General features: G+C 48.9%; 1 protein-coding gene across 1 annotated transcript in view; it reads left to right on the top strand.

Annotated features, from left to right (window-relative positions):
• The first annotated feature begins 404 nt into the window (after positions 1–404).
• grid2ipb (glutamate receptor, ionotropic, delta 2 (Grid2) interacting protein, b) overlaps positions 405–16,853 on the top strand; it is a 63,003-nt gene continuing 46,554 nt past the window's right edge. The window contains exons 1-4 of the mRNA XM_056297588.1: positions 405–445; positions 2,489–2,742; positions 3,918–4,247; positions 6,252–6,406. Of these exons, the coding sequence (XP_056153563.1) occupies positions 2,497–2,742; positions 3,918–4,247; positions 6,252–6,406 (731 nt within the window). The 5' untranslated portion in view covers positions 405–445; positions 2,489–2,496. The remainder of the gene's footprint in view (positions 446–2,488; positions 2,743–3,917; positions 4,248–6,251; positions 6,407–16,853) is intronic.

A 16,853-nucleotide genomic window follows, 5' to 3' on the forward strand; every position in this document is an offset into this window, starting at 1 on the left:
AGGGTGCCGGGCGGCTGCGCGCGCCCCACTTTTCTGATTAACACCGTGCAGGCGTGCCGGGCCGGGGCTGATCCAGGACCGAGGCTGGCGGAGCAGCTCCTCCACACTCCGGCACCGACACGTCGCCGGTCTCCTCCTGCACGCTCACCCTGCGAAGGCTGCCGCCGGGCCCCTCTGTGGAGGAACGGGAAGATGGGGCAGCGGTTCTGTCCTCACCCACCCCCCCACCCCCCTCGGGGTTGACGGAGGGCCGTGGGGCGGTCTGGGGACCGGTTTCTTGTCTCTCTGTGTTTCTGTAGGTGAGCGAGCAGGCTGGACATTAACCCAGTAGCGCCCGGTACCGACTGACTTTCCTCCAGGATGAAGAAGTTCTTGCAGACCAGAAAGGGCCGATACTCTTTCCGCCAGAGCAAGCGGGGCTCGCGGTATCCCCCCAAAGATTTCTGTAAGTCTATGACCCGCTTTGTCCACTTGGTCGATTCCACCGTGGCGCAGCTTTGCATGCTGGGAAACACATCAACACCCACAGCCTGAGTTCTCAGGGCAATGGCAGGTTATCTTTGGCAGAACAGCCACAAACTTTGGTTACTCTCTGTTTTTTTGCGCCTTTAGTGCCAGGACGGGTTTGGGACCCTCAGACGGTGTTGGGTCAGCCCGGCTGTGTGCCAGCACGAGTTCGGGACCCTCAGACGGGGTTGGGTCAGCCCGGCTGTGTGCCAGGACGGGTTCGGGACCCTCAGACGGGGTTGAGTCAGCCCGACTGTGTGCCAGGACAGGTTTTGGGACCCCTCAAACGGGGTTGGGTCAGTCCGGCTGTGTGCCATGATGGGTTCGGGACCCTCAGACGGGGCTGGGTCAGCCCGGCTGTGTGCCAGGACGGGTTTGGGACCCTCAGACGAGGTTGGGTCAGCCCGGCTGTGTGCCAGGATGGGTTTGGGACCCTGAGATGGGGCTAGGTCACCCTGGCTGTGTGCCAGGACGGGTTTGGGACCCTGAGACGGGGTTAGGTCACCCTGGCTGTGTGCCAGGACGGGTTTTGGGACCCCTCAGACGGGGTTGGGTCAGTCCGGCTGAGTGCCAGGATGGGTTTGGGACCCTCAGACGGGGTTGGGTCAGTCCGGCTGTGTGCCAGGATGGGTTCGGGACCCTCAGACGGGGTTGGGTCAGCCTGGCTGTGATGTTCTGTTTATAACCATACCGGGGTAGCGGTGAGTGCTACGGCAGGGCTCGCTCTTCCCACCCAGCCAATCAGAGAGCGGCTGGTGAGCAGTGAGCACCAGAGGAGCTGGAGGAACTCGTGCCCTCGTGGTAATCAGGTCAGGCTCCGGGCTGCTTTAACGTGATTGGCTGCTGAGGAGGCTGCGGCGCGGGTCAGGGACCTGTTAGTGTGTCACGCTCCGCGGCGGAGCGGTGCGCAGCCTCACTCGCGGTGCAGCTGCACACGAGGAGGGCTGGCGGGAGCGCGGCAGGGATGTTTGATGAATACTCACGTTTCCGGTTCTTAAGAACGGGCCGGCGTGTCTGGATCAGGGCGTGTTGAACAGCAAAGCTTTGTTGCCCCTGGTAGAGGCAGGTATGCTGCACACGCTGGGCTTGTGCCTGCATGTTGGGGTGGGTGTGTGTATGTGTGTTGTGTTTCATTGACCAGCTTGCCTCCATCTGTTCCAGCGTGCCAGTCTAGCCTGTGTGACTTGTGTGTTGCTGGCAGGCTGTGGTGACTTGTGTGTTGCTGGCAGGCTGTGGTGACTTGTGTGTTGCTGGCAGGCTGTGGTGACTTGTGTGTTGCTGGCAGGCTGTGTGACTTGTGTGTTTCTGGCAGGCTGTGGTGACTTGTGTGTTGCTGGCAGGCTGTGGTGACTTGTGTGTTGCTGGCAGGCTGTGGTGACTTGTGTGTTGCTGACATGCTGTGTGACCTGTGTGTTGCTGGCAGGCTGTGGTGACTTGTGTGTTGCTGGCAGGCTGTGTGACTTGTGTGTTGCTGACAGGCTGTGGTGACTTGTGTGTTGCTGGCAGGCTGTGGTGACTTGTGTGTTGCTGGCAGGCTGTGGTGACTTGTGTGTTGCTGGCAGGCTGTGTGACTTGTGTGTTGTTGGCAGGCTGTGGTGACTTGTGTGTTGCTGGTAGGCTGTGGTGACTTGTGTGTTGCTGGCAGGCTGTGTGACTTGTGTGTTGTTGGCAGGCTGTGGTGACTTGTGTGTTGCTGGCAGGCTGTGTGACTTGTGTGTTTCTGGCAGACTGTGTGACTTGTGTGTTGCTGGCAGGCTGTGGTGACTTGTGTGTTGCTGGCAGGCTGTGGTGACTTGTGTGTTGCTGGCAGGCTGTGGTGACTTGTGTGTTGCTGGCAGGCTGTGGTGACTTGTGTGTTGCTGGCAGGCTGTGGTAAGTGTGTAAATGAGCGCTGCCTCTTCTCCCACTCATCATGTCCACCTCCAGAAACCGAACCTCCTTGTTTTGTCTTCTCTCTCCTCTCTCCCCCGCCCCCTCAAAGTTCTCAACATGCCGATGTCCAATCAGGGATGGCCTGAGGAGTTTGGCTTCCAGCTGGGAGGAAGTGGCCCCAGCTACATCCTGTCTGTAGAGGAGGGGAGCAGCGCTCACCTTGCCGGGCTGCAGCCTGGGGACCAGGTGCTGGAGCTGGAGGGTCAGAATGTGTCCACGCTGGCGCCCCAGGCCGTCGTCGCCATCGCCCAGGCCCAGAAGAACATCCCGCCCAGTATCGGGGTGGTGTCACGCGTACAGCAGGTCTGACACAGTTCCTCAGCTCACCCCCACGCCACGACCCGAATGTGGGCTAATGTATGTGTGATTACCCATCTGGGCCACGGGTCTGCTCTGGGTTTCTGCCAATGGGACTCCTTCCTTCAGCACCAACCTGCGGGAGAGTTCAGGCCTACCAGACCCAGTATCACTTTTCTACGAGTGTTCTTTCAAATGATTTGTTCTTTTACGTCTTTATTTCAGGTTAATTTTGGGGGGCAGTTCAGTTTTGGTTGATAAGAACGTCAGTAGGACAAGCTGCACACTGTCCATGAAGCCCTGCTGTGTGTGTTAGCCTGACGGCTACATGCTACACATGCTAACCGACTGAGCTACCAGGATTTCTTTCATCCTGTTTTATTTTTATCATCCGTTCTTTTCCCCATCATCATCCATTCATTCATCCATTCATCGTTCATGTTTGAGTGGCAGCTGGCCAGTAGAGGGCGCCGGGGCGCTGCCCCCTTTCAAATATCAAGAGATGAAAAGCCACTTAAACACGTTGACTATAATTTAGCTGTGTAATGCAAATAATGTTGAAATTAAAGTGTCGTCAGTGTGTGGGCACCTGGCAGCAGCATTAAATATTGGTTCCAATGTGATTGGTTCCTGTCTGAATACATATACTTCCTGTCTGAATACATATACTTCCTGTCTGAATACATATACTTCCTGGGTGAGGGGCGCCGGCCGAACCATACCTTATGTAAGCCCTCGAACTTGTGGCGAGCAGGTGACCTGAGGCTGCTGTCTGATTGGTTTCTTCAGGTTTTCCAGGGGGCGCAGTTCTGTGCTGCCCCAGACACGCCCACTTTTATTGGCAGCGAATTGGTATTGTTTTAATGTCTTTTGATCTAATGTGATTGGACAATTCTCATGGCTGTCAATCATGTTCACACCCACCACCACGCCTCGTCTCGACTGTCAATCATCCACTGTCTACAAGCCCTGATAAAATCTATAGGCCACATGGTCCTTCTGAATAACTGTGACTGTGTGGACATTAAAGCAGCTGTCAGGTGTGCTGCGCCAAGGTACATAGCGCCCCCCCCCCAATTTTTAGCACCAGCCGCCACTGATTGGAATACATTTTTTAAGTAATTTACAAAGAAGATTCGTCTTTGTCTTCCTTTTACTCATTATATGTGCCTGATTTCTAGATGGACATCACACCGGGTCCAGATGGTCGTTTCGGCTTCACCATCGTGGGAGACTGCCCCCTCCTGGTGGAGGACTGTTCTCCGTGTTCTCCGGCCGGCCGTGGAGGCCTGCGGGCCGGGGACTACGTGATGGAGGTCAACGGGATTCCCGTCCGGCAGCACGAGACAGCCGCGACATTGATCAAGGCGTCTCAGGGGAGGACGCTGCGTCTGGGGGTGCTGTGCCTGGGGTCGAGACAGAAGCGCAGCAGCAGCATCGAAGACAGCCAGCTGGGAGGAGACGGGCTGAGGCTGGACCGCAAACACAAGGCTCTGGAGTTCAACAGGAAGGTGAGCTTAGACAGCGAGCATCATGTGTCTGTTGGTGAGGAAAGTGGTTCGGGTAAGTAATGGTATCAAAACTCAAGGGGGGTTGTATCTTCAGTCTTTGATTCTACTTCCTTATCTGATAATAGAATTCATTAGATGGTCACATTTTATTTTAGTTTATTAGCTGCAGTGATACTCTAATAAAATGTTTTATTTTATTAGCTACAATGATACTCTAATAAAATATTTTATTTTATTAGATACAATGATACTCCAATAAAATATTTTATTGTATTAGCTACAATGATACTCTAATAAAATATTTTATTTCATTAGCTACACTGATACTCTAATAAAATATTTTATTTTATTAGATACACTGATACTCTAATAAAATATTTTATTTTATTAGATACACTGATACTCTAATAAAATATTTTATTTCATTAGCTACAATGATACTCTAATAAAATATTTTATTTTATTAGATACACTGATACTCTAATAAAATATTTTATTGTATTAGCTACAATGATACTATAATAAAACATTTTATTTTATTAGATACACCGATACTCTTCCATGGACCTTGTTAGTTTTGTTTACTTTAAGTGTCCCATGAAACGACATTTAGAGCATCGCAAACGTCCGTGGTTTGCCGTATATCCGACTGAGATGGAATGGTTGGATGGGATTTAAAAAGGGGAGGTAGGGGCATCCGGGTAGTATGGTGGTCTATTCCGTTGCCTACCAACATGGGGATTGCTGGTTTGAATCCCAGTGTTACCTCGGGCTTGGTCGGGCGTCCTACAGACACAACTGGCCGTGTCTCCGACTGGGAAATCGGATGTGGGTATGTGTCTTGGTCGCTGCACTAGCGCCGCCTCTGGTCGGTCGGGGGGAGGGGGAACTGGGGGGAATAGCGTGATCCTCCCACGCGCTACGTCCCCCTGGTGAAACTCCTCACTGTCAGGTGAAAAGAAGTGGCTGGTGACTCCACATGTATGGGAGGAGGCATATGGTAGTCTGCAGCCCTCCCCGGATCAGCAGAGGGGGTGGAGCAGAGACCGGAACGGCTCGGAAGAGTGGGGTAATTGGCCGGATACAATTGGGGAGAAAAAGGGGGAAAAGATCCAAAAAAAGGGGGGGGGGATTGACGGCTAATCACAGCCAGGCATTTTTAAAAGAATGAGGACATTGATTTGCTATTGGCTAGTTTCAGTTAGGTGGGAGAAGATCTCCTCTCCCCTTTCAATCTCACTCCATCCATCCATCCATCTATTTATTCATCCATCCATCCATCCATCCATCCATCCATCTATTCGTTCATTCATTCATTCATCCATCCATCCGTCCATCTGTTCATTCATCCATCCATCCATCCATTCATCCATCCATCCGTCCATCCATTCATTCATCCGTCCATCCATCCATCCATCCATCCATCCATCCATCCATCCATCCATCCATCCATCCATCCATCCATTCATTCATCCGTCCATCCATCCATTCATCCATCCATCCATCCATTCAGTCATCCATCCATCCATCCGTCCATCCATTCATTCGTCCGTCCATCCATCCATCCATTGGACATTTTAACAGTGTATTCCAGCAAGTGCAGCATAACACACCCAAAGATTATTGTATTTGACAGGAAAGGGAAAAAAGGAAAGTAGAGCAACACATTTTTTGTGAATTTCTGGAACACGGTGTTAATTAAAAGTAAATAACACGCAGACAAAAGAGTCAACAGGAGTGAGAATACAGTTTTCCTCTCACGGGACCTGTGGAATGTTGTTTTCATGGCTTTATTTTGAGCGTCCCATCAGGGAAAACAAATCCCAGTAAATGTAAATGTAAATGTGCTCCACCTGTCAGTCGAGTATAAACTTCATGAACTCATTCTTCGTTGTTTTAGTTGCGGTTGCACATTGATACCATAATGAGCTGCCCTAGAGTCTGAAACTTCCATCGTCCCATTGGCTAAACAATCTCTAACTGACACCGATCACCGTCCGTCAGATTGAACAGATTCTGGGGGACGAGCCTGAGGTGAAGGAGAGGCTCTTCGCCGTACTGAAGCATTACGCAGCAGTGAAGAAAGTCGACTGGCTGGCCTCCGTCCTGCCCGATATCCTCACCACCGATGAGCAGCGACAACTCCTCTCCAGCATCAGGTAAACGTCACACTCGAGGACCTCACACTAGGTGTCCGGGTAGCATGGCGGTCTATTCCGTGGCCAACCAACATGGAGATCGCCGGTTCGAATCCCCATGTTGCCTCCGGCTCGGTCGGGCGTCCCTACAGACACAATTGGCCGTGTCTGCGGGTGGGAAGCCGGATGTGGGTATGTGTCCTGGTCGCTGCACTAGCGCCTCCTCTGGTCAGTTGGGGCGCCTGTTCGGGGGGGGGGGACTGGGGGGAATAGCGTGATCCTCCCACGTGCTACGTCCCCATGGTGAAACTCCTCACTGTCAGGTGAAAAGAAGCAGCTGGCGACTCCACATGTGGTAGTCTGCAGCCCTCCCCGGATCGGCAGAGGGGGTGGAGCAGTGGTCGGGACGGCTCGGAAGACCGGGGTAATTGCCCAAGTACAACTGGGGAGAAAACGGGGGAAAAAATCCCCCCCCCCAAAAAGAAGGATGTCACACTATACTGTGTGATACGCCTCACAACAGCCTCACAACAACCTGACACCCAGACCTACATTCATGCTGTCTGGAGAGAGAACTACTGCTGGACTGTGGCTGCTCTCGAAATCCTGGACAGGAAGGCACAAGAGTTTACATCAGTGTGCTTAAAGTGGAGACTTTTTTAAAATATATATCCTTTCTAAATTTGGTTTGGAGAACAGTCCATTCTCACAAGCCATTCTTCGGCCGGCCAGGCATCATCTTCCTCTTCCGTCTACATTTTTCCAGCTAAGCTCAAAGGAAATCTCTTCCAAAACAGTAAATGCCTGGTTTCTCCTTTTCCAACGGTGTTTGTCCACACAGGAAAAGGGTTTGCACCCACTCCTGCGCCCCTGGTGAGACGCCGCGGTAATCTGCGGGGGTTAGTTTAGCCTGGCCATGAAGACGGGCCTGTCCTTTTGCTCATTTGGCTGGGGAACAGATTAGAGGAAGTGGTCCTGCCTCGTGTCAGTCATTATGAGTAACCTGCAGTGACTGAGGAGGGCCTCCATCTGCTGGGCTGGGTAGACCCGCCCCCCGTCAGCTGTCAGTCAAGCCACGAATCCTCTGAGGCGCAGACAGACAGGGACGGGATGGAGCTCTGAGTGTTTCGTGGTACATGAGGGTGTAGACAAGTTGTGCTGGTGATTCTAGTTATCACAGGTTCTAGTCATCATAGGTTGTAGCTATCAAATGTTAAAGTCATCACCTGTACTAGTTATCACAGGTTCTAGTCATCATAGGTTGTAGTTATCAAATGTTATCGTCATCACCTGTACTAGTTATCACAGGTTCTAGTTATCACATGTTCTAGTCATCACCTGTACTAGTTATCACAGGTTCTAGTCATCATAGGTTGTAGCTATCAAATGTTATAGTCATCACCTTTACTAGTTATCACAGGTTCTAGTCACCACAGGTACTAGTTATCACAGGTACTAGTGATCACGTGTATGGGTTATCACAGGTACTAGTTATCATGGGTTCTAGTTATCACAGGTACTAGTTATCACAGGTACTAGTTATCACAGGTACTAGTGATCACGTGTATGGGTTATCACAGGTTCTAGTTATCACAGGTACTAGTTATCACAGGTACTAGTTATCACAGGTACTAGTGATCACGTGTATGGGTTATCACAGGTACTAGTTATCATGGGTTCTAGTTATCACAGGTACTAGTGATCACATGTACATGTTAGCACAGGTTCTAGTTACCACAGGTACTAGTGATCACGTGTATGGGTTATCACAGGTACTAGTTATCGTGGGTTCTAGTTATCACAGGTTCTAGTTATCACAGGTACTAGTTATCACAGGTACTAGTTATCGTGGGTTCTAGTTATTGTGGGTTCTAGTTATCACAGGTTCTAGTTATCGTGGGTTCTAGTTATTGTGGGTTCTAGTTATCACAGGTTCTAGTTATCACAGGTACTAGTTATCACAGGTTCTAGTTATCATAGGTTCTAGTTATCACAGGTCGGGAGTGTCTATTGGTTAATTCACATGAACCCAGTTAAGATCCAGACAGTTTTCATTCAGGATGTGTTGATAAGTTAAAGCAACGTTTCCCAACCCAGTCCTCAAGTTCCCCCTGTCCTGCAGTCCTCAAGTTCCCCCTGTCCTGCAGTCCTCAAGTTCCCCTTGTCCTGCAGTCCTCAAGTTCCCCCTGTCCTGCAGTCCTCAAGTTCCCCCTTGTCCTGCAGTCCTCAAGTTCCCCCTGTCCTGCAGTCCTCAAGTTCCCCCTGTCCTGCAGTCCTCAAGTTCCCCCTGTCCTGCAGTCCTCAAGTTCCCCCTGTCCTGCAGTCCTCAAGTTCCCCCTTGTCCTGCAGTCCTCAAGTTCCCCTTGTCCTGCAGTCCTCAAGTTCCCTTGTCCTGCAGTCCTCAAGTTTCCTTGTCCTGCAGTCCTCAAGTTCCCCCTGTCCTGCAGTCCTCAAGTTCCCCCTGTCCTGCAGTCCTCAAGTTCCCCCTGTCCTGCAGTCCTCAAGTTCCCTTGTCCTGCAGTCCTCAAGTTCCCCCTTGTCCTGCAGTCCTCAAGTACTCACTGCCATGCAGGTTTTCTGTGTGACCCTGTATAGTTGGGCCTGCTCGTCAGCCAGTCGCACTTACGGTGAAACAGTCCAGCTCTCTTTCTCTGTCTCTCTCTCTCCCTGTCTCTCTCTCTCTCTCTCTCTCTGTCTCTCTCTCTCGCTTTCTCTCTCTCTCGCTTTCTCAAATTCAGATGCAAATGGCTTTATTGGCATGATGTAACGATCTGCATCTTGCCAAAGCAAGCATCCAAACATTGAAAAAAGCCAAACATCAATTGGAAAACATTATTGAAAACAAACACACTACAACAAACACACTACAACAATCACACTACGACAAACACACTACAACAATCACACTACAACAAACACACTACAACTATCACACTACGACAAACACACTATAACAATCACACTACAACAATCACACTACAACTAACACACTACGACAAACACAGTACAACAAAGAAACATAGTACAAAACAAGAGAACATACTGTCATTGAATATGGCAGCAACAACGCCACAATTTTTGACAGGGAAACAGTCAAGCTCTCTATCTCTGTCTCTCTCTTCATTCTCCCTCTCTCTCCGTCTGTCTGTCTGTCTGTCTGTCTCTGTCTCTCTGTCTGTCTGTCTGTCTGTTTCTCTCTCTCTCTCTCTCTCTCTCTCTCTCTTTGCTGTCTGTCTGTCTTTCTGTCTGTCTGTCTGTTTCTCTCTCACTCTCTCTCTCGCGCTCTCTCTCTTTGCTGTCTGTCTGTCTTTCTGTCTGTCTGTCTGTTTCTGTCTCTCTGTCTGTCTGTCTGTCTGTCTGTTTCTCTCTCTCTCTCTCTCTCTCTCTCTCTCTCTCTCTCTCTCTCTCTCTCTCTCTCTCTCTCTCTCTCTCTCTCTCTCTCTCTCTTTGCTGTCTGTCTGTCTTTCTGTCTGTCTGTCTGTTTCTCTCTCTCTCTCTCTCTCTCTCTCTCTCTCTCTCTCTCTCTCTCTCTCTCTCTCTCTCTTTGCTGTCTGTCTGTCTTTCTGTCTGTCTGTCTGTTTCTCTCTCTCTCTCTCTCGCGCTCTCTCTCTTTGCTGTCTGTCTGTCTGTCTTTCTGTCTGTCTGTCTGTTTCTCCCTCTCTCTGTCTGTCTGTCTGTCTGTCTGTCTGTCTGTCTGTCTGTCTGTCTGTCTGTCTGTCTGTCTGTCTGTCTGTTTCTCTCTCACTCTCTCTCTCACTCACTGTCTGTCTGTCTGTCTTTTTCCCTCTCTGTCTGTCTGTCTGTCTGTCTGTCTGTCTGTCTGTCTGTCTGTCTGTCTGTCTGTCTGTCTGTCTGTCTGTCTGTCTGTCTGTCTGTCTGTCTGTCTGTCTGTCTGTCTGTCAATTCAATTCAATTCAATTCAATTCAAATGGCTTTATTGGCATGAAACACATCAACACAACATTGTAACGATCAATAAAGAAACAATCACACAGCCACAACAATAGAGAAACAGAAGTAGATCAGAAGGTGGAGCATGGGTTGTGGGGAGACTACAGCTGTCATGTGTTGTGCTGCTTGTCTCTCAGCCTGGGACATGACCTGACATGTCTTGCTGCATCTATGAGCTGACACTGTTTTCCCCAAGTACATGTTGCATTTTGGTCTGGTCAGAGTGTGTCCAAGTCATTTAGGTCTGGTCAGAGAGTGTGTCCAAGTCATTTTGGTCTGGTCAGAGAGTGTGTCCAAGTCATTTTGGTCTGGTCAGAGAGTGTGTCCAAGTCATTTTGGTCTGGTCAGAGAGTGTGTCCAAGTCATTTTGGTCTGGTCAGAGAGTGTGTCCAAGTCATTTTGGTCTGGTCAGAGAGTGTGTCCAAGTCATTTCGGTCTGGTCAGAGAGTGTGTCCAAGTCATTTCGGTCTGGTCAGAGAGTGTGTCCAAGTCATTTAGGTCTGGTCAGAGAGTGTGTCCAAGTCATTTTGGTCTGGTCAGAGAGTGTGTCCAAGATATTTTGGTCTGGTCAGAGAGTGTGTCCAAGTCATTTTGGTCTGGTCAGAGAGTGTGTCCAAGTCTTGGAATTTACATTTCATTTTTGTGAAGAATTTTGTTCTTAAGTCTTCATATATGCTACATTGTAGCAGGAAGTGTTGCTCTGTCTCCACCTGTCTCCCTGGACAGAGCTGACACAGCCTGTCTTCTCTAGGCAGCAGGTCTGTCTCTCTGGACAGAGCTGACACAGCCTGTCTTCTCTAGGCAGCAGGTCTGTCTCTCTGGACAGAGCTGACACAGCCTGTCTTCTCTAGGCAGCAGGTCTGTCTCTCTGGACAGAGCTGACACAGCCTGTCTTCTCTATGCAGCAGGTCTGTATCCCTGGACAGAGCTGACACAGCCTGTCTTCTCTAGGCAGCAGGTCTGCCTGTCGGCCAGTCTCTATGGCCAAGCTGTGATCACTGAGTCTGTACATAGCCAGTGTCTTTCTCAGTGTCTGGTCAGTCATGGTGGTCAGTAGTCTGCCATCGTGTACCGTCTGTTTAGAGCCACATAACATTGAAGTTTGCTCTGAGTTTTTGTGGTAGATGTCCAATGCTTAATGTGATGTTCTTGTTCTTTAGCTATAATTTGGTTGTGCCAGGGTCTATCTGTCTCTCTGTCTGTCTGTCTGTCTGTCTGTCTGGCTTTCTCTGTCTTCGATCTCTCTGTTTCACTCTCTCACGTTGTCTTTCTCACAATCTCTTTAGCTTAGTTTCCCTCTGTCTTCCTGTCTTTTTCCAGGCTCCCCTCTCCTCCTCGCCTCTCACACAGCAGTCTGTCTCTCTCTCCCCCTCCTCCCTCCCTCTCTCTCTCTCTCTCTGTGAGGCTGTCTGTGTTTCAGTCCTGATGGATTTTCTTCTCATTATTCGGCTCTAAGCTCTGCCCCCTCTCTCCCTCTTCCTTCCCCCCCCCCCCCTCTCTCTCTCTCACTCTCTCTGTCTCTGTCTCTCGCTCTCTCCCTCCCCCCCCTCTCTCTCTCTCTCCGTCTCTGTCTCTCGCTCTCTCCCTCTCTGTCTCTCTGTCTCTCTGTCTCTCTCTCTCTGTGTACCATGACACTTGGTAAAGAACACTTTCCCCAAACACCACCGAGCTCTGTCCACTGATGGACGTCACAACTCATACCTCGCTCCGGTTTGACAAGTATGGCAGACTGATTTAAAAAAAAAAAAGCAAAAAAAAAAAAACGAAAAAATCATGAGCTGTTTGGGGTGAGTGTGTTCTTTGATTTTAATTCATCTTAAGTAGATTCCCTCGAGCTTTGCTCCTTAATTGCAGTTATGAGCTGTGGTCACATGTGTGTTTGTGTTGTGCACGGGGTTATAGTCCATATGTCCACTGGTACTGATGCTAGTAATGATACTAGTTATGTGTTGTGCAAGGGGTTATAGTCCATATGTCCACTGGTACTGATGCTAGTAATGATACTAGTTATGTGTTGTGCAAGGGGTTATAGTCCATATGTCCACTGGTACTGATGCTAGTAATGATACTAGTTATGTGTTGTGCAAGGGGTTATAGTCCATATGTCCACTGGTACTGATGCTAGTTATGATACTAGTTATGTGTTGTGCACGGGGTTATAGTCCATATGTCCACTGGTACTGATGCTAGTTATGATACTAGTTATATGTTGTGCATGGGGTTATAGTCCATATGTCCACTGGTACTGATGCTAGTTATGATACTATTTATGTGTTGTGCACGGGGTCATAGTCCATATATCCACTGGTACTGATGCTAGTAATGATACTAGTTATGTGTTGTGCACGGGGTCATAGTCCATATGTCCACTGGTACTGATGCTAGTTATGATACCAGTTATGTGTTGTGCACGGGGTCACAGTCCATATGTCCACTGGTACTGATGCTAGTAATGATACTAGTTATGTGTTGTGCACGGGGTCACAGTCCATATGTCCACTGGTACTGATGCTAGTTATGATACTATTTATGTGTTGTGCACGGGGTTATAGTCCATATGTCCACTGGTACTGATGCTAGTTATGATACCAGTTATATGTTGTGCAAGGGGTCATAGTCCATATGTCCACTGGTACTGATGCTAGTAATGATACTAGTTATGTGTTGTGCACGGGGTTATAGTCCATATGTCCACTGGTACTGATGCTAGTTATGATACCAGTTATATGTTGTGCAAGGGGTCATAGTCCATATGTCCACTGGTACTGATGCTAGTAATGATACTAGTTATGTGTTGTGCACGGGGTTATAGTCCATATGTCCACTGATACTGATGCTAGTTATGATTAGCGTGACCAGACGTCCCGGTTTGTCCGGGATTGTCCCGGTTTCAAGCTTGGTGTCCTGAGTCCCGACAGATATCTGTAAAATAGTAAAATGTCCCGGTTTTCAGTATCCATCCCCCAAATGACCCGGTTTTCACGGCAGTTATAAAAATATTGAATATTATATTTGTTTTCAGTGCTTACAGAGACGTTTCCCATGTTCTGTCCCACTCATTATTATCTGATCCAATCAAAAAACATAAACAATGCACCACATCTGTGACTTAAACACTGATTTGTCTGTATGTGTGAAGTTAAAAAAAAAAAAAAACTCGGCTCCTCTAGCCTGTCTTTTTGTTGGTGGGAGGGGATAAAAACCCTTCAGTGTATCATGTCCGGCGAGACAGACAAGATTGTGAGCATGTGCATATGCGTGTGCGCGTGCATGAATGTGCGGTACACTTTTTAGGGTCCCAGTTTGGGATTTTGAAAATCTGGTCACCCTAGTTATGATACTAGTTATATGTTGTGCACTGGGTCATAGTCCACATGTCCACTGGTACTGATGCTAGTTATGATACTAGTTATGTGTTCTGCACAGGGTTATAGTCCATATGTCCACTGGTACTGATGCTAGTTATGATACTAGTTATGTGTTGTGCACGGGGTTATAGTCCATATATCCACTGGTACTGATGCTAGTTATGATACTAGTTATGTGTTGTGCACGGGGTTATAGTCCACATGTCCATTGGTACTGATGCTAGCGATGATACTAGTTATATGTTGTGCACTGGGTCATAGTCCACATGTCCATTGGTACTGATGCTAGCGATGATACTAGTTATGTGTTCTGCACAGGGTTATAGTCCACATGTCCACTGGTACTGATGCTAGTTATGATACTAGTTATATGTTGTGCACTGGGGTTATAGTCCACATGTCCACTGGTACTGATGCTAGCGATGATACTAGTTATGTGTTGTGCACGGGGTTATAGTCCATATGTCCACTGGTACTGATGCTAGCGATGATACTAGTTATGTGTTGTGCACGGGGTTATAGTCCATATGTCCACTGGTACTGATGCTAGTAATGATACTAGTTATGTGTTGTGCACAGGGTTATAGTCCATATGTCCACTGGTACTGATGCTAGTTATGATACTAGTTATGTGTTGTGCACGGGGTTATAGTCCATATGTCCACTGGTACTGATGCTAGTTATGATACTAGTTATGTGTTGTGCACAGGGTTATAGTCCATATGTCCACTGGTACTGATGCTAATTATGATACTAGTTATGTGCTGTGCACAGGGTTATAGTCCATATGTCCACTGGTACTGATGCTAGTTATGATACTAGTTATGTGTTCTGCACGGGGTTATAGTCCATATGTCCACTGGTACTGATGCTAGTAATGATACTAGTTATGTGTTCTGCACGGGGTTATAGTCCATATGTCCACTGGAACTGATGCTAGTAATGATACTAGTTATGTGTTCTGCACGGGGTCATAGTCCATATGTCCACTGTTACTGATGATAGTAATGATACTAGTTATGTGTTCTGCATGGGGTTATAGTCCATATGTCCACTGGTACTGCTGCTAGTTATGAGCTGCACAATTACTTTAATGTACTTATGCAATATATGAATCAGTGCATAAGTGGTTGCTTCATCCTGTCACCTGCAGCAAGATTTGCATATACATTTGCATATGCATTAGTCTGTACCTGTGTTAGTGTCGTTGGAGCGGTCCAGTTGTGTTAATGGGAACATTAACACAGCCAGGCTTCACCCACGTCACATGCGTATGTGCTCTGGTTCTTAACCGGTTTGGGATAAAAGCACCTAACCGATGGTGTAATCCTGTGTGTGAGTGTAATGACAATACTGTTGATGTTTAACATATTTGTAGTTTTTAAGTCTCTGTAACCTAGATATTGTGCTAACAGACATGCAGACTGTTTAAACAACAAATCAGCTTGGCTGACTTGACCTGGCTGATCATCTCCTCACCTGGTCGATTTCATTTGAGTGCACAGTTGACAGTGCAGGTAATGAATGATCTTGTGACATGTCACAGTACTTTAGTTGTAAATGACCAGATTTAACAGAACAGAGGCCTGTTTTCCTGCCTGCTCCCGGTACAAGTGATGATGAGTGATGCACCTCTTTTACTCTGTGATCTCCTCAAGTGTGTGTGTGTGTGTGTGTGTGTGTGTGTGTGTGAAAGTCAGGATTGAATAAATGTTCTTTTTAAACTACAGCATCTCGTATTTTACCCAAACTTGTCTGTTTTCGCTGAGCCGTGTAGCAGGTGAAGAAGGACTTCTCGGTAGCAGGTTTAAAGAGGAAGCTCGCTCTGGTTTTTGGCTCATTAACAGAAATAAGAGCGCAGCTCGTGTTGAGCCACCCATTCACGGCTGTCTCACATGGTGACATACAGAAGACATACAACCTGCAGCTCTACTGGGTGAAAGGTTGCTACCAGTGCATCCATTCAAAATCACATTTTAGGTGTCCGGTGCCCTACAGACACAATAGACAGTGTCTGCAGGTGGGAGGCCGGATGTGGGTATGTGTCCTGGTCGCTGCACTAGCGCCTCCTCTGGTCGGTGGGGATGCCTGTTCAGGGGGAGGGGGAACTGGGGGGAATAGCGTGATCCTTCCATGTGCTACATCCCCCTGGTGAAACTCCTCACTGTCATGTGAAAAGAAGCGGCTGGCGACTCCACATGTTTTGCAGGAGGCATGTGGTAGTCTGAAGCCCTCCCCGGATCGGCAGAGGGGGTGGAGCAGCGACCGGGACGGCCCCCCCAGACGTCCCTCTCCCCAGCAACGCCCTCCAGCTCCTTCCGGGGGATTCCAAGGCGTTCCCAGGCCAGATTGGACATGTAGTCCCTCCAGCAAGTTCTGGGTCTACCCCGGGGTCTCCTCCCAGTTGGACATGCCCGGAAAACCTCCAAAGGAAGGTGCCCAGGAGGCATCCTGATCAGATGCCCGAACCACCTCAACTGGCTCCTTTTGATGCTAAGGAGCAGCAGCTCTACTCCGAGCTCCCTCCGGATGTCTGAGCTCCTCACCCTATCTCTAAGGCTGAGCCCAGACACCCTACGGAGGAAACTCATCTCAGCCTCTTGTATCCACCATCTCACCCTTTCGGTCACTACCCAAAGCTCATGACCACAGCTGAGGGCTGGAAGGAAGACTGACTGATAAACTGAGAGCTTTGCCTTCCGGCTCAGCTCCCTCTTCACCACAATGGTCCAGTACAATGTCCACATTACTGCTGATGCTGCACCAATCCACCTGACAATCTCCCGCTCCATCCTACCCTCACTCGTGAACAAGACCCCAAGAGACTTGAACTCCTTCACTGGAGGCAACAACTCATCCCCAACCCGGAGGGAGCAATCCACCATGTTCCGGCGGAGAACCATGGCCTCAGACTTGGAGGTGCTGACTCTCATCCCGGCCATTTCACACCCAGCTGCAAACCGCCCCAGTGTGCAGCGGAGGTCACGTTCTGATGAACATTTGTCTCATCTGTTCTGGGACTTCTGTTGACGGCAGCACAGCGTGCTGCTCGTGGAGACCTTGCAGCCTCCTTCACGCTGATGGTAAGGTTTCATGTAAGTCATGTTTAGATTCAACAGGGCTGGTAAGAATCAGGCCTGGGAGTCTCT

This window comes from Lampris incognitus, chromosome 17 (genome assembly GCF_029633865.1).
Source record: "Lampris incognitus isolate fLamInc1 chromosome 17, fLamInc1.hap2, whole genome shotgun sequence".
Taxonomy (NCBI): domain Eukaryota; kingdom Metazoa; phylum Chordata; class Actinopteri; order Lampriformes; family Lampridae; genus Lampris; species Lampris incognitus.